Below are 27964 nucleotides of genomic sequence, written 5' to 3'. Positions count from 1 at the left end.
GGGTGAGGATGGGCAGAGAGATGGGAAGAGGGAAAGCAGAGAGCCTATCTTGAATGCATTTGAAATAGGCTGATTGGTGTACCCTGGAATCTGTTCCTGGAAATGGTGGTCTTGTTGATAACTAGTCAGTAAAATAAGGTATTCGGCAGTGTGGTCAAAAGATTCTGTCGCTAAGTCACTATATGATCGTTTGCAATTCTTTCTTACTCTAGGTCTTGTTTTCCTGATTTTAATATTGAGAAAGTTCCATACTAAGAGTTCTAGATCTGAAAACAGGTAGGCCTAAGGAGATTTGAGGTGGGAAAATATCTGCTTGTAAATTCTTGACTATTAGATTAGGGGGTAGGAGTGGAATTCCTTTTTAGCCCCTAAGTTGTAGTGATTTTGCTTTCTACGTGCAGTCACGGCCGAGTGATCAAACATGAAGTAGCTGTTTAATGGGAAGCAGGCACTAGGAGCTTTCTCCTGAAAAACAATCACAGGACATGCTGGTCCTGAGAGAAGTCATTCCCTGGTAGGACCTATTGTTTGAAGGAGTTGGAGGTGAATTTCATCAAGATGGACAGTGTGGATATTGTGATTTAGGAGATTTAGAGACTTTGTTCCCTACTGTGGTTAATTTCAAGTCTTTCTTTAAAGGGATTCTCTTAATGATTGATGCAATGGGATTCATTTAGAGAAAAAGCCCCAGGTAACCACAATTAGAAGTTAAATGGCCAAGAGCAGAGCCAGTTGCTGGAGAGAAAGTGGCCTAATCAGTTGCTTTTTGACACTTAGATCCTATAGTGGCCCCAAGGAGAGAATAGGCTGCTTGGTGAGCTCACTAGGCACTAGGCTGGGAGATTTGGGCTCCAAACAGAGGAGGAGGTGACCCGTAGAATCCACACCTCTTAATCTCCCAATTCCTCCTCTTTCCCTCAGTGCCCTTTAGTTTTAATTAGGATTGTGTAAACACAGTCAGCTTGCCAGTCCCCTTAAAGTGGCAGGCCCATGACGTTTTCTGTTGGTCACTTTAAATTAGAGGGATTGTCCTCCTTTGACACTTTGGCTTCACTGGCTGCCTCACTGAAGTAATTCATTAGATTAGGGCCAGTTGGCTGTCATTCAGTCAGGCAACATTATTTAGTACCTACTGTGTGCAAGCATTATACTGAGATGCAACTGGTAGGTGAATGAGAGGGCTTTTGCTCTCCAGAAGCTTAGTCAAGTGAAACATATTTGTAGCTAGTATAGACCCAAAGAGGAATGGAATAAAGTGTGTAGAGGAACAAGTAATATTGGGAACACATAGAGGGGAGAACAGTTGTTTTTGAATTGGGAGAACAAGGAGAGCTTCTGAAGAGAGAAGGCATTTGAACCAGGTTATAAAAGGTGAATTAAGCGTTCAGTAGGTTTAGAAGAAAGAGCATTTTGGAGGAGGTCACAGCATGTTTGGGAAAAGCACAGAGCATGTTTTAGAAAAGTATTCCTGAGATAGAGGATATCTTAGAGGTATGAGCTGGAGATAGGCCGGAAAGGAAGTTTGATGGTTAGCTCCTAAAGAACTTTAAGTGTCATGTTAAGGGATATGGATTTTATTCTGCATGGAGTTAGCTGTTGAATTTTTTTTTAAGTTTATTTTTTTTTTTTTAGTAATCTCTGCACCCAACATAGTGCTCGAACTCACAACCCAGAGATCAAGTTACAAGCTCCTCTGACTAAGCCAGCCAGACACACCCTGAATGTTTTTTTTTTTAAAGATTTATTTATGAGAGAGAAGGAGAGCGAGCACTGCAGGAGCTGGGGGAGGGGCAGAGGGACAGGGAGAAACAGATTCCCTGCTGAACAGGGAGCCCTATGCAGGGCTCCATTCCAGGACCCTGGCATCATGACCCAAGCCGAAGGCAGCCGCTCAACTGACTGAGCCACCTAGGCTCCCTGTTTTGTTTGTTTGTTTTTTTTTTAACTAGGCTCCAGGCCCAGCGTCCAGCCCAACGCAAGGCTTGAACTCATGACCCTGAGATCAAGACCTGAGCTGAGATCAAGAGTCGGATGCTTAACCCACTGAGCCACCCAGGCGCCTGGCCCCCTGAATGTTTTTGATGTGAGGAATAATATGATCCAACCCATGTTACTTAGGTCTTAGTCTGTTTTCTTTCCTTTTTTTTTTTTAATTTATTTATTAGAGAGAGAGCGAGTGCACACTTGCGCATAGTGGGGAGGGGCAGAAGTAGAGAGAATCTTAAACAGACTCTGCACTGAGCTTGGGCTCCTTGCATGGCTCGATCCCAGGACCCTGATCCCAAGATCAGGGCCTGATCCGAAACCAAGAGTCGGACGCTTAACCAACTGTGCCACCCAGGCGCCCCGATCTGTTTTCTTTAAGTGTAAGGTCTTAGATTTAAGGGTTGAGAAGGTGATGGTCCTGGGTCTTAGAGTATAAGGTTTGTCAGGTGTCTCAATATAACTTGATTCCTCAGATACATTTACTAAAGCATCTCCAAAAACAAGAAGGCAGGAAATGATCAGCATTGTCCCTTTAGATTGAGCTTCTCTACACCCCAAAGATGAAGGTTTTCTTAGGCGTATACCTTATGCAGTCTTCTTGCTAATGGGTTGCTTACTTCTGCTAATTCTGTATATAGTCCTATACAAATTTCTCACAAAGGGTGGACTTTTGATTATACAGTAGAAACCGAAAATGTTTTTTGACTCTGATTGAGAAATAGTATATATTCATTGTAGGAAACAGGAAAAATACAGGAAAGGATAAAGAAGAAAACTAAATTATCCATAACCCCACTATCTGGAGAAAATCACTTATTCCCATTTTAGGATGTCTTTTCAATGTTTTGTACCTATGCATATTTCTGTTTTGCATAGTCCAAAGTCATATATTACCTATAATTTTGTATTCTCCTTCCCAGTTACCATTGTTTTCATTGTATAAATTCATATAAATTTAAAATATTGCTGAAACTATAAATATTGCTGTATATGCAGTATAATAATCTATCATAGAGGATTTTTATAGTGCTTTCAGTTTTTCTATTTTAAACAGCATTGTAATGCTTTTATACAAATTATAAAAGTGATATATATAACAAATAAGTCCCCTACACTTAACCCTTTATCCTAATCCTACTCTGCAGAGATAACCATTTATTTTATTTTTATTTTTTTTAGATTTTATTTATTTGTCAGAGAGAGATAGCACAAGCACACAAGCAGGGGGAGGGACAGAGGGAGAAGCAGGCTCCTGCTGAGCAAGGAGCCCGATGTGGGACTTGATCCCAGGACTCTGGGATCATGACCTGAGCTGAAGGCAGACGCTTAACCGACTGAGCCATTCATGTGCCCCATCTAAATTTCATTTAAAATGAGCTTCACTGTCTAAAATAGCCACAGTCAGTTGGACAAACAATCTCCATTAAGAAACTGTTCTTTAGATGTTCAGTGTAAGTTATTGTTTTGTTTAGACCCAGGTAGTAAATATTTTAGGCTTTGCAGGCTGTGTAGTTGCAACTACAGTTGACCCTTGAACAACATGGGTTTGAACTGCATGGGTCCACTTATACGGGGATTTTTTTGATAAATACAGTACTGTAAATGTATTTTCTCTTATGATTTTCCTAGTAACATTTTCTTTTCTCTAGCTTTATTGTTCGGTTACGGTATTAATACATATAACTTAACAAGATAGATGTTAATCAGTTGTTTATGTTATCGATAAGGCCTCCAGTCAACGGTGGCTATTAATAGTTTTTGGGGTGTCAGAAGTTCTGCATCAATTTTCAGTTGTATAGGGTGGTGGGGGCGGCTTGGTGCCCCTAATCTTTGCATTATTCAAGGGTCTACTCTGTTCACCTCTGCAGATCATAGTTTGTTGACCTTTGGATAGTGGGAAATATATTAGAATATAGTAGTCAGAAGGCCTGTCTGTTCAAAAACTATAGCATTTTTCTCAAGCTTTTTATTTATTTATTTTAAAGATATTTTTTATTTATTAGAGAGCATGAGAATGCGCACCAGCAGGGGTAGGGGCAGAGGGAGAAGCAGACTCCCTGCTAAGCAGACACCCTGTTGTGGGGCTCCATCCCAGGACCCCAGGGTCATGACCTGAGCTGAAGGCAGACGCTTAATTGACTGAGCCACCCAGGCACCCCCAAAGCTTTTTAAAGTATGAGAAATCCATTATATACTAATATGGAAACGTGAAATAAATTTTTAAGTGAAAAAGGCAAGTTGCAAAACAAATCATACAGTATGATTACAGGTATGTAGACCAAACACACACTCTTTGTCTCTTTATTTACATACATGCATACACACATGCATGTATATACACATCTATGTATCTGTATATACACGTGTACGTGTACGTGTGTGCATGCTTAGGAAAGGCTACAACAAACTTGTAACAGTAGTCACTCTGAGGAGGGGAGTGCCATTGGTGAATGTGGGTTAAGGTTTGGTGAATGGGGAGTTTTACATTTTGCTCTCTGTATTTCTGTATTATAATATTTCATAGTGATAATGTATTCTTTCTCCTTCCTACTTGTTTGGATAGCTGGTGGGCCTTTCTGCACTTGTCAGGGTCAGCAGTGTGACAAAGTAGGATTAATTCCACAAGCCATCTCTGCCCACATTGGTTGAGTGGGAAGCAGCTGCTGAGACCAGAACAAGGAGCACATGTATTGGGTGGGGGTGGGAGGGTGAGATGCGCAGGTGGCTGGGAGAGGGAGCCAAGATAGGCCAATTTTAATTTACCAACAGTAAGTATCACATGTCCTGTCTTGACATTCTCCAAGTTGCTTTGCCTTCCTTTATCACACTGGGCCCTGAGGAAAATTCTATGAGCTAGTAAGGTAGGGATGATAACAAGAAAGGAAGCAATCAAAACATTGGATGACTAGAAAGTGTGTATATAGAAATTTTTTTCTTTCATTTAAAAAGAAATATGCACAAAGATATGCATTATGGCATTGTTTGAAATGGTAGATTGAAAATAGCTTTGTCCATCAGTAGGAAAATACGTGAACACATTATGTTATATTCTTTATGTGGACTGTTATTATATAGCTTTTTTTTTTTTTAAATTATTTATTTATTTATTTGACAGAGAAAGACAAAGCGAGAGAGGGAACACAAACGGGGAGTGGGAGAGGGAGAAGCAGACTCCCCGCCGAGCAGGGAGCCCAATGCGGGGGACTCGATCCCGGGACTCCAGGATCATGACCTGAGCCAAAGGCAGTCGCTTAACCAACTGAGCCACCCAGGTGCCCATTATATAGCTTTTTAAAAGTATTCGGGGCGCCTGGGTGGCTCAGTTGGTTAAGCGACTGCCTTCGGCTCAGGTCATGATCCTGGAGTCCCTGGATCGAGTCCCACATCGGGCTCCCTGCTCAGCGGGGAGTCTGCTTCTCCCTCTGACCCTCCCCCTCTCATGCTCTCTGTCTCCCATTCTCTCTCTCAGATAAATAAATAAAACCTTTAAAAAAAAATTTTTTTAAGTATGAGTTAAAATCTTATTTACTGATACTTAGGGGGATGTTCATGATAAATTATTAAGGGAGAAAAACAAGTTGCAGAGCAATGTTGAAGTGTAAACCTAGTTTTTTAAAATGGAGAATAATAAAAAAATCCTTAAATATAAAAATATATTTGTAGCGGGGCGCCTGGGTGGCTCAGTCATTAGGCGTCTGCCTTTGGCTCAGGTCATGATCCCAGGGTCCTGGGATCGAGCCCTACATCGGGCTCCCTGCTCCGCAGGAAGCCTGCTTCTCCCTCTCCCACTCCCCCTGCTTGTGTTTCCTCTTAACGCTGTCTCTCTCTGTCAAATAAAATCTTTAAAAAAATAAAAAAATATATATTTGTAGTTATGTTTTGGGGGGCATGGAAAAATCTGTTAACATATCTTATCTTGTGGGAGGGCCCAGAGGGGAACAAAAAGGGGCTGAGAGACTAGAAATTTTTTTAGTCTAACTTTATATTGCTTCATTGGTTTTAGAGAACAAGGAAAATAAACTTGGTCAAGCAAGAGGTGAAGTCTCCTCTATTTTCTCATCTTGACTGATTTTTAAGAGGTGCTTTTAATTTTTTTTAGTGAGTTAATGAAGCAGAGAATTATGAAAGTAAAAAATAGAGTTAACATGTAAATCTTCTCCTGGGTTTAGGGGGAGGTATCTGGGTAGTGGAAAGAGTCCCAGGAATCAGGGAACCAGCTTTGTAGTTCTTCTCAACTTCCTGGTGTGTGAGCTTCAATCTAATAAGGTCACTTAACAACTGTTAAGCAGGGCCCCACTCTCTCCATCTCTATAATTGAAGAGCTTGTACCAGAGACTTACCTCCAAGGTCCTTTCTAGCCCTAATGCTCCAGGATCTATGATCCCACAGTTGAACTACCTTTTGAGATTAGAACATTGTATTTTATTTATTTTTAAATGCTTTGTTGCTGTTTTGTTTTGTTTTGTTTTTACATTTTAACACTGAAATTAGGATGCATTTATAATTGGTGGCATCTTTCAATTCATTGGCTATTTTTTCACACTTTTATTGTCCCTGAAATTGAGATATCTTACTATTGATAGTATAGGATAGTTGTACTTTTCAGATGCATTTTTTTTTTTTCATTTAATAGTAAATGAATCTTGGTCCCTTCCTGGGCTTCCCTTGCTCCTGATTCCATCAGATTGCCTCACATCACCTAGACATTATGGGTAAGGACAAGTGGGTGAATATATTATTTGTGTGTGCAAGGATTTTGTGCATCCTTACTTAATTGGTAGGTGCCCTTTATGTACCTGCTGCTTGAGAAGTAAATATATATGTAGCCCTGAGACATCCAGCTTTGCTCCTGAATTTTGATTAGTCTGTCTTAATTTTGCCTAGTGTTTGTTTGGTTTTTGAAGTGTAACATACAGGGGCGCCTGGGTGGCTCAGATGGTTAAGCCTCTGCCTTCGGCTCAGGTCACGATCCCGGGGTCCTGGGATCGAGCCCCGCATCGAGCCCCGCATCGGGCTCCCTGCTCCGCGGGAAGCCTGCTTTTCCCCCTCCTTCCTGCTCGAGCTCTCTCTCACTATCTCTGTCTCTCTCAAATAAATAAATAAAATATTTTTTTTAAAAAAGTGTAACATACATACAGAAAAATGTGTAAAGTGATGTACCTCATGAACACACCTGTGTCATTAGTGCTATTTCAAGAAACAGAACATTACCAGCATCCCATTAGCCCTTTTGAGTCATTATCCCCCCTGCTGTTTTCTTTTTAAATACAGCTAAAGTGTACATAGGGATGGTGACTCTTCTGGTTCCTAGGTGGGTGGGTGGCTCATGGTTATCTTGGGGTGAATCTGCTGGAAAGAGCTTCAGATTTGGAGCCAGAAGATCAGAGTTGCATTGTGGTCCTCTTGTTTTATAGTTTTGTGACCTTAGGCAAAGTACTTTTCTGAACTTCATTCCTCTTTGATAAAATGAAAGCAGTGTCTACCTTGCAGAGCTGTTGTGAGGATCATGTGAAATACTTTGTAGATGGGAAACACTGTCAGTGGTAAAAAGCCATATACAAATGCTAGGTGTTTTTAGTGAGGAAGGTAGAATCCCAGGCAAGAGATGATGAGACCCTGACATGAGAGAAAATGAAGACGTTTTATCTCCAGATCCATTCTCTTAACCACCTTCCTTTTAAATTGACATCGGTGTGGTCACTGGCTTTCTGTTAAAATTTCCTCAAATAATATAAAGGTCCTAAAAGGAATCTCCAGAGCTTTGGAATTTCACTCAGAGTCTTTCCATCAATTCTCAACGTGGGTGCCCCCTGGAGCTGCGCAAGACAGAGGCTTTGGCAGAAGATTAACAAATTTCAATAGCAAATGTATACACCACCTCTTTATAGGCCTACAAAGCAAGCATGATTCTACCATAGACCCTCTTCTGATTATAGTCACACTGTCCCAAAAGTGACCCAAATCTATATCTTTAGCCCCAAATCATATTTTTCACCAGCTACTGGGTTTTTCTGATTGTATGTCCAATAGACACCTCATGTCTAAAACCAAACTTCAAACCACCTGCCATTATGGCATGATGGTTTAGGTTATGAACTTTGGAGTGAGACAGACCTGGGTTTGAATCTTAATTCTGCTACTTGTTAGCCTCATGATTTTGGACAGGTTGCTCAACGTCTTGAAACTTCTATGAAAGAGGGTATTAATAGCACTTGCCTGATAGGGTTGGTACTAGTGCTCAGTGATTGAAGTTATTACTTTTACATTCTTTTTGTTTGTTTTTGGCACACGTGATATTCATTCAAGCTAGGAAATTAGAGGTGCTTCTAGAATTTTCCTTTTCTCATTCTTCACTTACAATTGATTATCAGGGCCTGTCATAAGTAGTTCTCAAACTGTTGCTTTCTCTTTTTTAAATCACTGCTTTATTTCAGGCATATATCCCTACTTGCTTGGAACAAGTAATGGTTTTGCACTGCATTCTGCAAAGCTTAATAGAATTACAGAACAACAACAAAAAAATTAATTAAAAAGAAAAAGAATTATAGGGGTGCCTGGGTGGCTCAGTCGTTAAGCATCTGCCTTCAGCTCAGGTCATGATCCCAGGGTCCTGGGATCCAGCCCCGCATCGGGCTCCCTGCTCAGCGGGAAGCCTGCTTCCCCTCTCACACTCTCCTTGCTTGTATTCCCTCTCTTGCTGTCTTTCTGTCAAATACGTAAATCTTTTTTTAAAGAAAAGAATTACAGAACAGACTTAGGAATCAGGTGGAAGCGGGGGAGGGGGACAGGGCTCCAAACATCCTTTACTTCAAATCATCTACTTTTATCTGTATCTTGGGTTCTATATGAAGAGTGAGTCTGAAGAGGATTCACCTTTAAAATATAATTTGAAACCTTTCATTCATTTAAGAAGTATTTATCAGGCACCTTCTACGTACCAGGCATTGTGCTAATTTCTAAGAATTCAATGGTGAGCACACAATCTGTGATTTCATGGAACATATGATACTAGGAGAAAAATTAATGAAATACAAAAAGGCATAATTAGAAACTGAGAGCTGTGAAGGAAAGGACTCTGGTGCTATGCATAGTAGGAACTTGACCTAGTATGGAACTGGGAACTAGGTGGTTAGGGAGAGTTTACATGAGGAAGTAACATTTGTTGAGCTGAGGTATGAAGGATAAGTTAGAATTAACTAGATGAAGAGGTAAGAAAAGAAAGCTTTGGGTAGAAGGAAGAGCAAGGACAACACTAAACCACATGTGGATATAACCTCCTACTAATAACCTTTCAGCCTCTAACAGCTAGCATTTAAGATTTGTAAAGATTTACAATGACCCTCTGAGAAAGTACTGTTACTATTCACATTTTATAGAATGGGAAGCTGGGGACACAGGTTAAATAACCCGCTCAAGGTTGCACAGCTAGTAAGCTATAGAGCCAGGATTTTAATTAGGCAGTCTAACTGCAGACCCCATGCTCTTAGCCATTGTGCTGTATTGCCTTCCTCTTGTTTCTTACCATTCTAGCCTGTACGTCATACAGACTGGAACATAGGTCTGATCTATGTTCCTCCCCTTTACTCCCTCCCTTTAGAAACCTTGATTGTTTCCTATCACCTACAGGATAAAATCTGAATTCCTTAGTATGATGTAAGTGCCTCACAATTTAGTACTACTTATCCTCATCATCTGCTACACCTTCCTAAAACTGCATGCCATTGCTCAAATGTAATAAACTCTATCTTTGCATATGCTGTTCTCTTTGCCTAGAATGCTCTTTTTTACTTCTCTTTTGGTGAAACCCTACTCATCCTACTCACACTTTAAGTACTCAGCTTCAATGTTACTTCCTTGGTAAAGCTTTCCTAATCATCCATCCTGAGTTAATCAGACCCTTACATGTCCTCTAAAACAGTAAATTCTGTGTTCCTGGTCTGAAGTCTTTTCAGCAAAGCAGGAATCCTAGGTCTTTTCCTTACCACACCCCGTTCCTAAGAACTTTGGGTCTACCTCCCCGATGCCTTTCAAGTAACACCGTTCTTTGGTCCTACTGCCACTGCAGTTACCACCTCACTCTGTTCTGCCTGTGGACTCGATGTTGTGCCAGATTCATCTTTTGAAAAAGCACAAGTAAGCCGTTCTGCTCAGGACACTGCTTTTCTGGTGTGCTTCCGACAAGTCACTGTTAGTCTCCACTAGACTTCCCAGTGTTCTCTCACCTTCCTTTTAGCACTGCCCAAGTCTGTGTTCTTTGGCCTTGTATTAAGGTGAGTTATAGGTATGTTTCTTTCTCCACAGGATTGTAAGCCTGTTTTGTTTTTTTTTTAAGTTTTTATTTATTTATTTGACAGAGAGAGAGCGAGAGCAGGAACACAAGCAGGGGGAGTGGGAGAGGGAGAAGCAGGCTTCCCGCTGAGCAGGGAGCCCAATGTGGGTCTCGCCCCCAGGACCCTGAGATCATGACCTGAGCTGAAGACAGACGCTTAACGACTGAGCCACCCAGGTGCCCTGTAAGCCTGTTTAATTTAGGTTTGAGTCTCCAATATAGTATCTTCAGGTGTTTATTTCATGTTTATGGTTGAATGTCCCTGGTTAAATTTCATTAATTCCAAGTAAAGAGTAACCCATCTTATATATTTTGAAGAATCTGTATTGCAAATAGTGTTTTGGTTTTCTAAAGATTCGGTCCTAAAGGGAGGGAAATTTCAGCTTTAGGAAAATTGCCTGTGAGGAACTCTTCATACTTCTCAGTGATGCCAGATATATGGGATGTTATTTTATCTAATGCTGTTAAAGTTACTTAGCGTCTTTAAAAATGGAGAAAATGACACCTGCCTTGCCCACACCACAAATTAGTTGTAGCAAAAACCCTTTGAACAAGGAATGTGTAAGTGCTTTGTGCACAAAAAGGACTATACTGATAAGACAGGTATAGGTTGTAGTTGAGGTGTGCTGGAAAGAGCCCTGGATTTAGAAGACTTGAGTTCTGGCTCTGCAGTCCTGTAGGTTGACCTTGAAGCAGGCATTTTCTTCTAGTCTTTTAGTCTGTAAAATTGGAATGAATATGCTTGCCTCTTAGGGTTCTTCAGGAGGGATTAATTGAGATGTGAGAAGTAGCCTTCCTTAAATTCTTGAAGTCTGTTAAAATGTTAGGTTTGGGGGTACCTGGGTGGCTCAGCTGGTTAAGTGTCTGTCTGCTCAGGTCATGAACCCGGGGTCCTGGGATCAAGCCCCTCATTGGGCTCCCTGCTCGGCAGGGAGCCTGTTTCTCCCTCTCTCTCTCTCTCTGCCACTTCTCCTCCCCCCCCCCCCCCAGCTTGTGCTCTCTTGCCCTCTCTCACTCATGCTCTCAAATCAAAATCTTAAAAAAAAAAAAAAAAAAAGGTTTGTTGTCTGTTTTTTTTTTATCATGGCCACATTAAATACATTCCCATTTATTTTATTAGTTAGCATATTAACAAATTTGGTTTTTGAGGCAGTCTAGCATCCTATTTAGAAATCCAGCCCTTATTAATATTTGTGTTTGTTCATTTCTTTCGGAAGTTAAAGGCATCACATTGTGTGTGATAGGGGAAGTGGATTTGGAACCAGAAAGACCGGGGGATTCAGTGCTGTGTAGGAGGTAGAGACAGAAGATAAAGCAGAGGGGATGGGGAGAGAGGGAGAGAGAAGAGAGAGGTGTCATCTGGGTTTTTTAGCTACTTAAAGTCTGTTTGAAACAAACCAGATCCTGGGCAGAATCCTTATTCTCTAAAGCTTATGTTCTGAAGTCACAAGTTGTCTCAAATCAGCAGACCTTGCTCAGACATACACATAAATTGTAAATTTCCATCTCAGGCAGAAGATAGCAAATCTTGGGCACCTGGGTGGCTCAGTTGGTTAAGCGACTGCCTTCAGCTCAGGTCATGATCCCAGGGTCCTGGGATCGAGTCCCACATTGGGCTCCCCCTGCTCTGCGGGGAGCCTACTTCTCCCTCTGCCTCTGCCTGCCACTCCCCTGCTTGTGCTGTCTCTCTCTCTGTCAAATAAATAAATAAAATCTTAAAAAAAAAAAAAAGATAGCAAATCTTCAGCCTAGTTGTCACAAGTGTTCTAGCATGAATGTAGGGTGGGTGACTAGAAGACCATTAAGGTCTCTTTCGACTTTGAGATTCTGTGATTTGTTGACCAGGTATAGAAAACTGCTTTTATTTAGGTGTGGGTTTTTTTTCCCATTTTTAAAAATTAGGCTTTTAAGACCAATGTAATTATAAATTGCACTCTTCTCTGTGGCTTTTATTTATGAAAGCTTGTAAATACCTTGACTGTAGTTCCAAATACCTTTCATTGTGCCCCATGCACAGTTGGTACTACCAGTTTCCAAGGACCACCTCCTGTCATCAGGATTAATGAAGCATCCACCTGTGCCTTGCTTTGGAGATGGGACCCAGTAGGGTAACAAACAAAAATGCTTGTTTCTAGGGGATTTGCTTTTTTCTTTTTTCCCCCCTGGAAAGGAAGAAGATCTAACTGGTGAAGTTTTGACCAGATTCTGAGGAGATTAGTTCTGTGGCAAAGATTTTTGTTGTTATTGTTGAGAATGGTATCCTGGAGAAAGAATCATGGGAAGTTTTGGAGGTGCTTTAGATATGATCTATCCAATGCCAATACCCTTCTTTTACTGAGACCCAAGCTAGGGCAAGTGACTTGCCTGAAGCCATAAATTTAGTAGGTGATGGATTCAGAACTTACCTTCAGGGGCTTCCAACACCAAATCTAGGGTGTTTGTTTGTTTGTTTGTTTGTTACCATTGGTGTGTGGCTGTCTCTACGAGTAGTTGCAAATATTTACATTGAAACTGTTCCTCCTTCAGTTTCTTTTACCTTTCTCATCATCAGTTCTGTGTTTGTGCGCAAACATTGTGCTAGATATATTGCCTGTAGGGACAGATCCGTTTACTCTTCTGTGACAATGAAACAGGGTGAACAGGTTCTTAGGTGTTTTGTAGAAAGACCTTCTTGAGGGAGAACTGAATAGGGCCTCTTGGATGTTATAATGAATCCTCTCTGGGTTTTGATTTGCCCTCTGCTTTTCTCCCCAGGAAGCTGCAGGCTTACCAACACTGCCTCATTACTCAGCACTACCCTCTGGAGAGGGAGAATGAGGCCTGGTAAGTAAGCTTCCCTCCAGCCAATGGAGTTTCTTCCAATCTTCTTTCTCCATGGCTTCTCACCCTTGAGATATGTCCACTGTCCCTTCCAGTAGAAAATTCTTCTATGCTCGCCTCTTCAGAGGAGTTTTGGTCCTTTAATGTTTCTAAAGCTGTTGTATCTTCAGAAAAAAAAATTCTTTAGTGGTAACTTTTAAAATTAGAACTGTTTGTTTGGATTAAAAAGTTGATTCTTATGAGGAAGTATAGAGGAACAGGGTTTCTTTGAGCCACTGAGAATGTGCTAGCTTTTATTTATTCATTTGATGGTTGTTTATTTAAGAGCAGTAGAGAATAATGTAGAGACCACATAGACAAGTCACTACCTATGTGACTAAGTCACTTAATTCCTGAGACTCAGATTTTCTCATCTTTAAGATAGAAATAAAGCCTACGTAGTTGAGAGGACTAGATGAGATGACCATGTAAGAGGATGGTCTCTGGAGAGACCCAGCTGGACTCCAGTTTTGGCTCCAACACTTACTAGCTGTGTGGACTTGGGCAAGTTATTTAATCTTTCTCAATTTCCTTTTCTGTAAAATAGAGATGGATAATCATAGTATTTGTTATCGTGTCATTGGGTTATTGTGAGGACGAAGCAAAAAAGTGTTTAGCACAGTGCCTGGTGCATACTAAGTGCTCATTAAATGTTAGCTATTAATTACAACAGTAGCAGCAACAGCAACAATAGTCTGTAGGTATTTATGATGCTAGGACATCAGGTGGCAGAGGAAAGACTAGAAGGCATCGCATAGGGCAGTGGATCTATAAGAGCATTTTCCCTACCAGCTTTCTTAGTGAGAGGGCCTATAGGGACTGAGAGGCTCTCATTGGGCCTACAGCTTCCTATAGTGAAAGCTTCCCTTCCAGCCTAGTAGGCTGAGGTGGGAGGTTCAGAGGGACTTCAGAAGACAGTGAGAAGACCAGTCTGGCAGGGTGGAGGGTTTGGGTAAGGGCATAAATAACTCTAGAAGGTAAAACTGGGGCTGGGTCCTGGAGGGCCTTGAAGGCCAGGTGAATTCTTTGTATTAGAACCACCCTACTCTGGGCCATCTCAGTGGAAATTGCTCTCTTTCAGTTTTTACTTCATACTTTTAAAAATGGTAATACACATTATTATATTTTTTAATGGCAATACTCATTAAAAGCTGTAACATCTACATTTTAAACAAAAATAGTAAAACAAACACCCATGCACAGGAGATGTAATATTACCAGACCCTTTGAAAACACCCTCTGTGCATCACCAACCCCTTCCAACCTCTGAGTGCTATCCTGAATCTTGTGTTAGTCATTTATTGTTTTCCTTCCTTCTTCTCTCCTTTTATTTATTTATTTTTTTAAAGATTTTATTTATTTGACAGCGAGAGAGGGAACACAAGCAGAGGGAGTAGGAGAGGGAGAAGCAGGCTTCCCGCGGAGCAGGGAGCCCGATGTGGGGCTTGATCTCAGGACCCTGGGATCATGACCCAAGCCGAAGGCAGACGCTTAATGACTGAGCCACCCAGGTGCCCCCTCTCCTTTCTTTTAAAAATGGTTTTACCTATCCTGGTCTTTTGGGAACACAGAGCAGGGGCTGTGGATTCAGGCAGGAGCCATGTGGCCTGCCCTTTGCCTAGCTAGGCCGGGAGGAGGCTTGGGGGAGTCCTGATGCTGCTACTGGAGGCGAGCGGCGGCCTTGTGGTGGGGGAAAGGGAGGCTGGAGAAACTGGCCACCACTGGCCCGGGCTTCGGCTTCGTGGGCAGCCGTGAAGAGCAGGCCCGGACGCTTGGCAGTTTTGGCTGAGAGGTTCCAGAGGAGAGTTCATTCCTCTGCAGCTGCACAGCTGGAAGCTGTTGCCTGGAGTTTAGATCCGAGGAGGGGGGTGGGAATCTCTTGTATTCTTTTGAGACACAATATCAACTCTTTCAGGTGCTGGGGAGCTTCAGGGCTGACGCAGTGCCAGATGTAGCCAGGACAGTTTTAGCAGGCCTGCCTCCTATTTTCACCTCATACATTTCCTGGAGTGTTGATTATGCCAGTCATTAAATTATGTTTGCCACTTTGCTTTTCTATAAAAGCTTTGGTTTTTGCTTTGGCTTGGCTTTCCTGGTCTTTCTTTGAATAAAGAACTTTCTACCAATAGCAGTTGCTAACCACAGACTGCTAACCACAGACTGCCTGGGAGAAGAAGCCGGGTGATGGGGGTCTCTGCAGCAATGGGCCTTGGTCTGACTCCCACCACTCACTCCAGTCATTCTCTGGTGCCCAGAGGGTTAAATTTGGAAACCTGCCATCCACATGTATTTCAATGGAACAGATTCAAGGAGCCCTAGTGTGCTAGATACTGTGGGGGATCATAGAGAGAGACGGAACTGGTTATGCCCTTGACATTTACATTCTAGATGTGAGGACAAGACTTCCATACTTATATAGTTAAGGCAGCACAAATGCTGAATGCAGAATGTAGACACATTTTTGTGATTACCAATGTAATACATGTTTATTTAGAATGAATTCAAATATAAAAGAAACATATAGTATAGAAACTCCCCCACAGTCTAACTCCTCCCTTAGATAACCACTGATACCTGTTAAGGAATATTTGAGGAGTTGAGATTTGAGCTGGACCTTAAAGTAAAATTCAGAGAGGCAGCCTGATGGAAGGAGAGCAAGCATCCTCCCACTCCAGGGAGGAGCACCCCCACTAGCTTTCTTGACAAACAGCCAGCTTCTGCTTGGACACCTTGGTGACTAGGTGCCAAAATGCCCATAACAGGAATTAACCTTTGTTAAGCACCACCTTGTGCCTTATGTGCTAGTCAGTGTGTTGGGCACCTTATAGATGTTACGGGATTAAGCCTCATTATAACCTTGTAAAATAGATATCTTTATTTTTGTTTTACAAATAGGGATACTGAGGTCCAGAGGTTACCTGCCCGGTCACACAGCAGCAAGTGGTGTAGAGTTGGGCCAGTCACTAGCTGTGTGATCTTGGGCAAATTATTTCATCTCTGTGGCTCAGTTTCCTCCTCTGTAGAGTTGAGTGGTAATAGTACCTGCTTCACTAAGGGAGTTTTTCAGATTAATGAGTTAATACACATTAGGTCAGCAGAACAGGGTGTGCGTGGCACATAATATGCACTCAGTAAGCAATAGCTGCTATTTATTATACCTTGTTTTCTCTCTTATTCTAATAAGAGAGATCTGTCTCATCTCCCCACTTCTATATATGGCCTTTCTGTCTGCCCAGCCATCCCCCACATTTTCCTCTCCTTTACAATTTCTCCCTCTGCTTCCAGCCATTCCCTGTCTTCATCATGTCTCATTCCTCATCTTTCCATTCTCTCTCATTTTCCCTTTTCGTATCCTCATTACCTGCCTTTGGTTGTGGCAGCCTTCTGACCTGCCTCCCTGCTGGTAGTCTCTTTCTTTTATATACTAGAATAATTTCTGAAAATACGGTTCTCACTGTACCACATCTCTGTGTTAAAAACAGACAACAAAATAAACATTCAGATCTTTATTTGAGTTCAAGATTCACCAACTCCGACCTCACCTCACAACTTAAAGGTCTGTTCCAGACTACTTCCACAGTCTTCTCTGTTTTCCCTTCTTCCCCACTCTTCTATTTCTATCTGGGGAAATTTTACCTACATGTTTTAAGATCCACATTCATATATCACTTCATTTTCTTAGTCTTTTTTTTTCTCCCGAGATTTTCTTAGTCTTTTTACCTACTTTCAACTAGTTGGAATTTTTATATCCTTTTGTGGGAGTTATCACATACTGTTTGAAATACAGTTTTCAAGGCACATTTCTTATCTCCTGTGTAATTATAACCTAGCTAAGTGTAGAGGCTGGGTTTAATTCATCTTTGTATACTCCCTTTATGTCCTGTAGCGGTGCCTTGCACATAGTAGGTGCTTAATAAATATTGGTGGTCTAAGTAAAAGCTGGGGGGGGTCGGTCCTGATGACTGGTGGGTTTCTCTCCCAGTGGTTGTGAGAGTCACTGTTCAGTGGGTGGAAACGCTGTGGTTTTGTTTTCTGAGTCCGACATCTTTTCTTTTGGGCCATGGGGGAGAGGCAGAGCCTGTAGGCTCTGCCCATGGGTCCCAGTGCCTGTGCCTGTGCAGGGGCTCCAGCCAGTGCCTTCCGTACTAGGTCCCGTGCCTTGGCCCCTCGGCCCCTCCCCACAAATGCTCAGCGGAACAGGGGATTAGGTTCTGGCAGCACAGCTGGGATTTTGGCGGCCATTCCACAGCCGACAATAGCGCGCAGCCACCCGGACAGGACAGCGCAGGCCTGCGCTCCAAGGCCACAGTCTGCCTGGGCTGCTTGTTTGGGTGGCCGAGGGGGAGGAGCGGGCCCAGCGCGGCGTCCTGGCCTTGCCACGCAGAAGGTACGGGCTGGAGAGATTCCCTCAGGGAATGGGCTTGCGGGGGGGGGGCGGGGGGGCGGGGAGGTGGCCTTGTCCCAGGGCAGGCGGCGCCCGCGAAAGGAGGCCGGCGCTTTGTGTGTGAGCGGCATGTGTGTGCTTAAAGACACAGCCGCCCCGCCCTGGAGCCGGCAGGAAGCTGCCCCGCGTGAAAGGGCCTGTGTCCTGCTCACCCTCCAAAGCCTCTGTTCCCGGCTCTTCCTCCCTGCCCCGCGCGCCGCCAGGCAGGGGCTGATCTAATCATCAGGGCAGTCCGTTGCTGGCCAGAGAGATGGACAGGCTGTCACTGCTGTGTTAAGAGAGCGAAGGGGGAGTGTCCGGGTGATACCAGGTTTGTCAGGCAGGCCACTGTGAGATGTGTTTTGTGTATTTATGCCACAGTTTGCCTCGGCTCTGGCCACTGTTGCGGTTCAGGATTTTTTGTCTGCTGGCTCCCGCGTGCCTCCCCCCTCATGCGTCCTATTCTCTTGCTCGTGGGCCTAGCCTTCCCGGCCCCTCCTGTCCAGGGCGCCCCTCCCTCCTTGCCCCCGACTGCCGCCCCTCCCCCCCTTGCCGAGAGTTCTCTGCTTTCGCCGCGCTCCCGGATCACGGAAGCTTGCTGTGCCTTTAAAGAAAGCAGACTCCTGGCTGTGACGTACTTCTGGCTGTCAGCCAGGAAGATCGCTCCTGCCAGGCTGACTGAGAAGAAAACCAACAACTTTTCTTTTGTGTGTGGGGTTACTTTCCACTAGCCCCCCCTTTCTCCTCTCCTTTCAAGATTTAAATGCTAATGGCGGATTAAAACCTGTAGATACGTTTGGCTTTGGGAGTCTGGTAAGGCCCCCCCCTGCACTGAGACTTTTTCTCCCTCCCTCTTTCTCTGGGTTTTTGTTCAAACATGGACGAGGGGGTGCGGTGGAGTCTCCCCCCCCTTTCCTGCGCCATCCTTAAAGGGGAGGGAGAGGAGAGGGAGCGCAAGTAAACACTCAGAAACAGGCGCTGGGAGCAGAGCTTGCCAACATCCGGGAGTTGGCGCGCCTTTGAGAGCAAAGGGTTGCTTTCTTTCCCCCTCGCCTAGATGTCAGCTTGTTTTTGTTCAGAGGGGGGGAAGCGTGCGCCTGCACACTGAGCTGTAGAGACAGCTCAGGAGAGCTTCTCCATTCCTGAGTGAGGCCTGGGTGTGTACGCAGTGGTGGGGAGCGAAAAGGGTTCATTTTGTCAGCTGGTAGCGACCAGGGTGTGTGAATATAGTAGTGCGGTCAGGTGCTGATGAACTGCTGGAGTGTGCTTGGGTGTGTATGTGCAGTATATGGCTGTAGGCCCCAGGTCTACTTCATGAGGCAACCCTTTTGCCCACATCTTTCTGATCTGGACCCTGCAGAGCATGGGGTGGGGGGGAAGGCAGATACCAGTAAGCCACTTTTGAAGAAACCAGAGAAATCTTGGTTTCCCTTGACGCCCTTCTCCTGTTCCTCACGAGGGCTCTGGGCCAAATTCTAGGCTACACAGAAGGGTTGGTCTGTGTGAAGGGCAGGAGGGGCCTGAGTCCAGACTAAGTCCCTTTAGGGGGCCCAGGGAATACATCCAGCAAGCTGGTTTGCCCTGACTTCAGGAGTGCAGAGAAACCCTTTGGACTTAGATGAGACAGCCTATCCAGGACTCCCCAGGAGTTGAAAAGGATTATATTTTTTCCTCCTTGGCTTCTGTTGGAGCTGCTGGTCCTTGGGCCTTTTACCTCCTCCAAGCCTAGAGATGCACCAGCAAGATATTTCTTACTTTGTTCTTTATGATGCGTTAGCCTATGGCGACATAGCTTGGCCTTTGCTGGGCCCCTCTGAGGTAACCTACCAGGTGAGGTCTGGGTGCTTGTTTGCCAGTGCCTCCTGACCTATCCCTCCCACAGTCAGAGGAGGAGGAACACCCTAAAGATCAAGGTGTTTACCCTGTGGATGTCGAGTTCACTTAGATGGTGGGAGTATCTCTTTTAGGTGTACAGAGCATGGAATTTTTATGGCTACAGGCAGGCAGGCTGTCAGGGTAAGTAGTGGTAAACCTTGCCATTGAGCATGGTCTTACAGATAGGACAGACATTTCCCTTCTGAGCTCTGAGCCTTTGGAAACATGGGGTAGAGAGGGGGCGGGGCTTGGGGAAGGACGCTTTGAGGTGGGAGTTTGTGTGGGCTTTGGGCCCAGAAATTCTGAGAGAGGGAGCTATCACTTAAGAGAAGGATGGTTCAGTGGAGGCAAGGGGCTCGTGAGTGGAGTGATCAGTACAATTTTGTTGCTTTCTGGGACCAAAGGTCACTTTGGTGTTATCTTGAGGAAGGGCTGGTGTTCAGGCAGGCAGTAAGTGGCTAAGAGATGGTCTTACAAGGAGCTGGCATCCAGGCTAGGGGGTGGGGTAAGGAGAGCAGCACTGCCACAACTCAGACCTTCTCGCCCTTGGCCTATCACTTGGTTAACCTTAGAACTGAAACTTCTAGAACAGACCCCAGAGCTTAGCAATCTGACCCTCTGGTCCTTTTCCTTGCATCTAAGCAGGTGGTTTGCATTAGCTTCAGCCCTGGTAGAAAACCATGGCTAGGTTTTAACTCTTTAAGACCCAGAGAGAGTCTGAGCTAGGTGGCTGTGCGTCTCTTGAGCATCATTTTCCTTGTCCTGATATATCTTCTCTAGAAACATAGAGGGGTTACTGTAAATGTGGGAATTGGTCCTGATGTAGGAATTTACATTATATCAGTTTTGAAAATGTAAAGAGGATGCAAGGCCTTTAGTTTATAAAGCAGCTGCTTCTGTGTGTGTCTTGGTTCCTTCTTGAGCTTTGGGAAGAGAGGCCGCCACCTTATCAGCTCTGTGAAGCCTCTGTTTGGGATTCTGGGGGCACTTCTTTTCAAAGAAACGGGCGGGTAGGAACTCTGAAGGTGCCTTGAGAAGGCTTGCATTCCTGGGCTTTGTTTGTTTGTTGATTGATTGGGGGATGTGGGTGGGTGATACCTGATCAAGTTGGGGTGGATCTCAGCAGATCCTTCTGTGAAATGGTTCTGAGCTACAATCGTGGGGATCTGTTTTTCCATCGCCATGACCATCACCCAGTCTTCTGGGTGGGGCTTGCCTCAGATTTCAGGGGGAGGGTGGGGAGGATGGTGCTTTGGCTGGGAGCCCTTGGGTTCTAAGCCAAGGCCTGCTTAAAGCTGTAGTCTCAGTCCAAGGACTAGCTGTGCCACTGGCTTCAATCATTCATTACCCGGAGAAGTGAATGGCTGGCTGTCCTAGCAGGTCCCACTCCAGTGTCCTGTGTCTGGGAAAATGCTTTATGGGCTTTGAACTGACAAGGTCATTCTGGAGTTTGTTGATTATTGGATTCCTCCTGTTTCTGTGTCTGGGGAGCATAGAAGAAGGCATTTGGCCTTGACACGGGTTTTCCTGAGCAGTGGAACTAGTTTTAGAAAGGCTTCCCCCGGGGAGGACATAAGGATTGTATGTTTTGCCTCTGAGATGAAGGGAAGAGTTTGTTTAAACCTCAGGTCATTTTTAGCAACACAGCTGTGGAATCTCTCAGAGGGGGCAAGATCTACCTCTGGTTACAAATAAATAAAATTTCTGACTGAAATTTTGGACCTCTTCAAAAGGATAGCAAGTCTAGAGGCAACAGTGGGGATGAGGGAGAGGTGATCTGAGCCTCATTTCCCTTGTTCCTGAATAGCATAGACTTTTTTTTTTTAATTTTAAAATTTTTATCTATTTAAATTCAATTAACATATAGACTTTCTTTATTTTTTATTTTTATTTATTTATTCATGAGTCAGAGAGAGAGAGAGAGAGAGAGAGAGAGAGAGGCAGAGGCAGAGGGAGAAGTAGGCTCCCCGCCTAGCAGGGAGCCCAGTGCAGGACTCGATCCCAGGACCCTGGGATCATGACCTGAGCCGAAGGCAGACACTTAACCATCTGAGCCACCCAGGCACCCTTATTTATTTATTTATTTATTTTAGATGCCCCAGTAGAGCATTTGGCTATTGCTGCCTTCACCGCAAGGGCCAGGCATGGTCCCTCTAACTTTAGGCTTGCCAACCAACCAGAAAAGTCTTTTTGCGGTACAATAGTTAAGACCATCTGTCTGTATCCTTGCCTGGCCCCAGGGAGCTAAGAATCCAGTGCCGACGGGTAGGCCATGCTGGGTGAAAATCATCCAAGACTGAGAAACACATAGGCCCTTTAGCTTCTCTGCCCTCCTGAGAGCTCCCTTAACCACTTCCCTTGCTCTTGCCAAAGCCCAGGTGAATGGGCTCATTTCCAAGACTGTGACGTTGGTATGACAGGTGGAATCTTGTTGGGTTTTGTGGGGTCAGGAAGCACTTAAATATAATTAGCATTTAGTTACATTTAGCATTTAATTATTTTCTATTATTTAAAGTTTCATGTATGTTTAATTTCACTCCTCATCCTGCTGTAAGCTCCTCAGAGGCAGGAACCATGTCAGTGTCCCATTTCCCATGTAGCTTCCAGCACAGAATGAACATATGTATGGACTTTTTTGCTTGGTTGATAAACACACTACACTTACATAGGAAGGACTAAGAATGATGGGGAGTGGAATCATCAGATTTATGTGTATCTTTCCCCTACTAGACAGTAAGTACCTTACGGACAAGAATGGTGTCTTTCTTATCCCCAACACATTGTGTACAGAAGGTGCTTAGCAAATGTGGGGCACCTGGCTGGCTCAGTTCATTGTGTCTGACTTCGGCTCAGGTTGTGATCTTGGGGTCCTGGGATCGAGCCCCAAGTTGGGGGAGCCTGCTTCTCTCTCTCCCTCTGCTCGTGCACATACTCTCTCTCTCAAGTAAATAAAATCTTAAAAAAAAAAAACAAAAAGTGCTTAACAAATGTTGGGTCCATAGGACCCACACGTTGGAGATGCTAATATATGGGGAGAGATATAGGTGATGTGACTGAACCACTCATGTTCTTCATGGAATAGTGACAGACTGAGTACCTGTGACAGGACGGGGAGGTGGGGCTGATTGCTCCCGTGCTTTGTAGGAATTGTGGGGGCTGCTGGGAGATGTTGAGGAATATTTAGTTACCAGGTCTGTGGTTTCTTGAGCAGGTTGGCAGGCAGATGGCCAATTCCCAGTGGGAAGGGAAATTGGGAGTAGGAATACCAGGATAGGTACCTAGTCTTTCATTAAATGTCTCATGAGATCTCTGCCAGAATTGAATCTGGCATCATCCAGTCCCTCATTTGAACTGTATCTTTGACATTTCTGTGGGAGATACAAAAATCCAGAATTTGGAGAGGTTTCCCTCAAGAACTTGGTTATTGTTAGGTAGAATTTGGGCACCTACAGAAAGAGCCAGAAATCAATCTTTCTGCTTAAGATAAGTGATCATTTAGCTTATACCTACCATGTGCCAGGCAATGTTAACACTATGTTAACACAGGCTGTTTGTGTTACCTGCTTTGTCTTGAAGCCTCACAGTAACCCAGAGAGGTGTTTGCAAATCCCATTTTGCAGATGAGGAAACCGAGACTAAAAGAAGTTATGCTGCTTGTCCAAGGTCATATGGAATCGCCATTCAGACCCACCTCTGGCTGAGAAACCATGTTTGTTCCATGTTTTAAGGGCACCATGTCCCAGAGAACAGGGTTGGAGGACAGCCTTGAGTGTCACATTTTCTGTGGAACAGAAAGATTGTGTGTAGAGTTTGTGGACATTGAATTGAAGGCAGGACTCGGGCGCCTGGGTGGCTCAGTTGTTAAGCGTCTGCCTTCGGCTCAGGTCATGATCCCAGGGTCCTGGGATCAAGCCCCACATCGGGCTCCCTGCTCAGCAGGAAGCCTGCTTCTCCCTCTCCCACTCCCCCTGCTTGTGTTCCTGTTCTCGCTGTCTCTCTCTGTCATATAAATAAATAAAATCTTTGAAAATAAATAAATAAATAAATAAATAAATGCAGGACTCTTTACTGTTATGATAAGTTTTATAGTAATTTTAATGTGTACTTTGAGCTTTCTAAAAATACCCATGTGCCTTGTTGGGTTAAATGCTGAGGGAAGAGAGATTTAAGTATTCAGAGCCAGTATATTGAACCACTTCCCTCCTTGTCCTTCATTATGGATATCTGATATAATTAACTGCTCTTCTTCTTCTCTTGGTTTCCAGGTTTATTGGGGTGACTGTTTGGTGTCACCAAGATGACGCTCCATGCCACCCGGGCAGCTGCACTCCTCTCTTGGGTGAGTAGTCTTCCTCTCTTTGGTCTGAGATTCTCCAGGAGGTTTGCAGAGGCGGAAGAGGAGTTTTTAGGAGCCATGACTATGTGAAGTCTTCTCATCTCCAGATGAAGGAAATACAGTTTTCCCTTGCCTTTCCCCTTAGTTGTTAACTTTTACTATTTCTGGCAATGTTGCTCCTGACAGTGATCCATGACACCACTTGTGTAGCTTAGAAGAGAACTCCCTTCTAAGCTTCTATATACCTCTTAGGAGCGGTCTGTATTTCCTTTTGGTCATGGAAACCGTAGTTGGCTGCAGGGCAGCACGGAGACCCATCTTCATTTGCTTCCTGTGCATTTTCCTGACTAGAAGGGTTTATCCTGAGCTTCACTGACATTCAGGGACTTTGGTCTTGAAAGGCCTTTTATCGTAGGGCAAGGTTCTCCTCGCTTTCTTTACCATGTTTCTGTCTGCTTCCATTGTCCTCCTGTTGCCTTCTTGATTACTTAAATCTTTGTGTGATTACTTAAATCTTTGTGCTAGGTCTTTTCATATATCTTCTGTCCAAGATGAACAATGGCAAATGAAAGAGTAATACCAAGCATTGGGAACATAAAGCTGCAGGGAAGCAGAAGAGGACACAGAGTGTAGTGATGACAAACCTGATGGAGTCAGACAGCCTGACTTAGAATCACTGCTGTGGCTGGGGTGTGTGACCCAGGGCAAGTTACTTAGCCTCCCAGCGCCTTATTTTTAAAATGGAAATAATAAAAATACCTCATGGTGTTATGATGAGGATGAGGACATAATGTGTGTAGAAAACATCTAGCACTGTATCTGAATAAATAATAATTCTTGATACTTAAAGTTGCTGGGGCATGCTATGTGGTACAGGGTATTTTAGTAGTCACCTGACTACTGATCAATTAGGGCCAATGAAAAAGCCAACTTAAAAAAAATTATAGAATATTTTAAAGGAAATGAATGTTTAATTTCTTTCTTTTTTTTTTTTTTTTAAAGATTTTATTTATATGACAGAGAAACAGCGAGAGAGGAAGGAACACAAGCAGGGGGGTGGGAGAGGGAGAAGCAGACTTCCTGCTGAGCAGGGAGCCTGATTCGGGGCTCGATCCCAGGACTCTGGGATCATGACCTGAGCCGAAGGCAGACGCTTAACAACTGAACCACCCAGGCACCCAGAATGTTTAATTTCTAAGTAGGGTGGATTTAATAAGACACTGTGTTTGGGGCACCTGGGTGGCTGTCAGTTAAGCATCTATTTTTGGCTTGGGTCATGATCCCAGAGTCCTGGGATTGAGTCCCAAGTCCCGCATGGGGCTCCTTGCTCAGTGGGGAGCCTGCTTCTCCCTCTCCCTGCCACTCTCCCTGCTTGTGCATGCTCTCTCTGTTAAATAAATAAATAAAATCTTAAAAAAAAAAATAAGACACTGTCTTTAATTACTGTTAGATCTCTAGACAGGAAATGTGTTTAATATACAAAATGTGCATTCTTTGTGTTCAGTTTCTGAAATAAATGAATTTTAGTTGTATAGTTTTAAATGGGTATTTTTATATTTATGTTTTACATATTTTATATTAAATTTCAGTGTTTTAGATCTATGTTAGAAACATTTTCTCTTCCTTTTCCTCCCCTCATCCCTAAGAAGGGCCTGGTTGGGTTTGGGGGCTGTGAGCTTTGTCTCCAGTTCAGTGGATTAACTGAATATTGGGGGATCCTTTAGCCACACTATTTTAAGTTGATCAGTATATTTATTTATTTAGGTCCTAGGCTTGTTTCTATTAGTGAGTACTGCCATTACAGAGAAGAACCGATACAGGGCTAGTTCTATTAAATAGCAGGTATTTGTATACTTTATTCAAAAGTCAAAATAAACATGCATTAAAATATTAATACATGATAACAGAATTTTTTTTTAGAAATTTTCAATTTAAACAAAAGGCAGGCAGCTAAGGTGGATTTTATGATACTGTAGCAGTGTCAAATAATGCTTCTTATGTTAGTGGGAAGAGTGGCACAGAATATATACACGTGACAATTATAGTTGTGGTTTAGAGAAAAATGACGTAGGGAAAAAAGACTAGAAAGAAATACATCAAAATGCTAAAAGTGCATGCATTAAAATACTAGAATGAGTGGGGTTTTTTTCCCCCAAAGTTTCAGTAATTTATTTTATAGTGTAAAAATAAATTTATATTTTACTTGAAGTGTAGCTTGAAATTGTTCTCTATCCAGCAGTTACAGTGAATGAATTGTTAGTGGGAATAGGGAACTTCTTAAGATTTGACAACCTTAAGCAACCCTGAAAAACATTACAGGCAGCTCTTGGGTTCTGCAGTGAGCTAGGCCCTTATTCTTATCTTTTAATCCCTGACTAAAGATGAAAGAGTTTCTCCACTTACTCAGCTTTCCAACAGTTTCTCATTTGAGAGCAAAATAATGCACAGGAAGAAAATGCATTTTTATCTCTATGAAAGAAACTATTGCTGGATTATTACTTAATTGATAGGAGATGAATCCAGATTCCTTAAGTGACTTTAAGTCAGCTAACTGGTGTGATCTTTCAGTCTTGTTAGTGAACAAGCATTCATAGCCCTTAAAGTTTTCCTTTGATTATAGGTATTAAAAGGAGATGGTTTTGGATGCTTAAGTCTTGGCACTCTATTTTCATCTCGTGGAAAAGGATCTTGGCCTGGAATATTCAGAATCTTCCTCAAAAATTTACACTGGCCTTTCCTGACTAATTAGATTAGGCTTTTCCCCTCAAAAGGTGGTATAAAGGGGCACCTGGGTGGCTCAGTCATTAAGCGACTGCCTTTGGCTCAGATCATGATCCCAGGGTCCTGGGATCGAGCCCCGCATCAGGCTCCCTGCTCCGCGGGAAGCCTGCTTCTCCCTCTCCCACTCCCCCTGCTTGTGTTCCCTCTCTCGCTGTGTCTCTATCAAATAAATAAAATCTTTAAAAAAAAAAAAAGGTGGTATAAATATGTGTGTGTGTATATATATTTATACACACACATATATATACAGATGATATAAATTGAAAGCTTCAGCAAGAGGTCACATTTTATGTTCTACACTTTTTTTTTTAACTTTTAACCTATTTTCATTTAGAGCCATCTAGAAGTGTTTTTTTTTTTTTAATTTTTTTTTTTTAAGATTTTACTTATTTGTCAGAGAGCGAGCAAGCGTGCACAAGCAGGGGGAGCGGCAGGCAGAGGGAGAAGCAGGGTCCTCGCTGAGCAAGAAGCCCGATGTGGGACTGGGTCCCAGGACCCTGGAATCATGACCTGAACCGAAGGTAGACACTTAACTGACTGAGCCACCCAGGTGTCCCTAGAAGTTGTGTATTTTTATTTTTATTTTTATTTTTTTAAAGATTTTATTTATTTATTTGACAGAGAGAGACAGCGAGAGAGGGAACACAAGCAGGGGGAGTGGGAGAGGGAGAAGCAGGCTTCCCGCAGAGCAGGGAGCCCTTTGTGGGGCTCGATCCCAGGACCCTGAAATCATGACCTGAGCCGAAGGCAGACGCTTAACGACTGAGCCACCCAGGCGCCCCTAGAAGTTGTTTATAATATAAAAGTATATAGGAGCACCTGGGTAACTCAGTCAGTTCAGCCTCTCACTTCAGCTCAGGTCATGATTTCAGGGTCCCGGGATCGAGTCCCGAGTGGGGCTCCCCACCCAGCAGGGAGTCGAGTCGGTTTGTCTCTCTCCCTCTGCTCCTCCCCCTGCTCCTGCTCTCACTCAAATAAATAAAATCTTAAAATATATATATATATTTAACAAATAAATAGTATCTGTGGCTGAGTCATTTTTTTTTAATACTCTTAATTCTCTAGTGCAGTCAGCTAATTAAACTGAGAAGTAGTTTTGCTGCATCTGCTTCATTATTTTTATTTTATTAACCATAATAGTGCTTTGCATTTAGCACTTTTATTTTGTAATGTGTTCTTGCATTCATAATCCCATTTGAACCCACACTGGTCCTCTGAAGTAAACAATGTAGGGATTCCATCCATTTGGCAAGTGAGAAAGTAGGCACAGAGAGAAATAAGTTGATAACAAAGGTTCCTGGCAAGTTAGTGGAGGAGTTGGATTCAAAATCTTAATCTGGGAGCTCCCAGCCCAGTACTATCTATATTTTTATTT

The 27964-nt window shown here is 43.4% G+C and overlaps 1 protein-coding gene across 8 annotated transcripts in view; it reads left to right on the top strand.

Annotated features, from left to right (window-relative positions):
• Positions 1-27964, top strand: part of NUMA1 (nuclear mitotic apparatus protein 1) — a 69608-nt gene that overhangs the window by 12863 nt on the left and 28781 nt on the right. For 2 of the 8 annotated variants that reach the window (XM_034994992.1, XM_034994993.1), the window contains exons 1-2: positions 18181-18410; positions 23738-23811. In XM_034994992.1, the coding sequence (XP_034850883.1) occupies positions 23770-23811 (42 nt within the window). In that variant the 5' untranslated portion in view covers positions 18181-18410; positions 23738-23769. Of the gene's footprint in view, positions 1-12826; positions 13139-17714; positions 17929-18180; positions 18411-18530; positions 18755-23737; positions 23812-27964 lie in introns of those variants that run through there. The other 6 variants (XM_034994989.1, XM_034994988.1, XM_034994987.1 and 3 more) reach the window with 5 other exon arrangements.

The sequence above is a fragment of the Mirounga leonina genome, unplaced genomic scaffold, assembly GCF_011800145.1.
Source record: "Mirounga leonina isolate KUSES-001 unplaced genomic scaffold, KU_Mleo_1.0 Mir_92, whole genome shotgun sequence".
Classification (NCBI taxonomy): domain Eukaryota; kingdom Metazoa; phylum Chordata; class Mammalia; order Carnivora; family Phocidae; genus Mirounga; species Mirounga leonina.
Note: the sequence above shows the minus strand (reverse complement) of the source record. Positions and strands in the feature narration are given on the sequence as shown.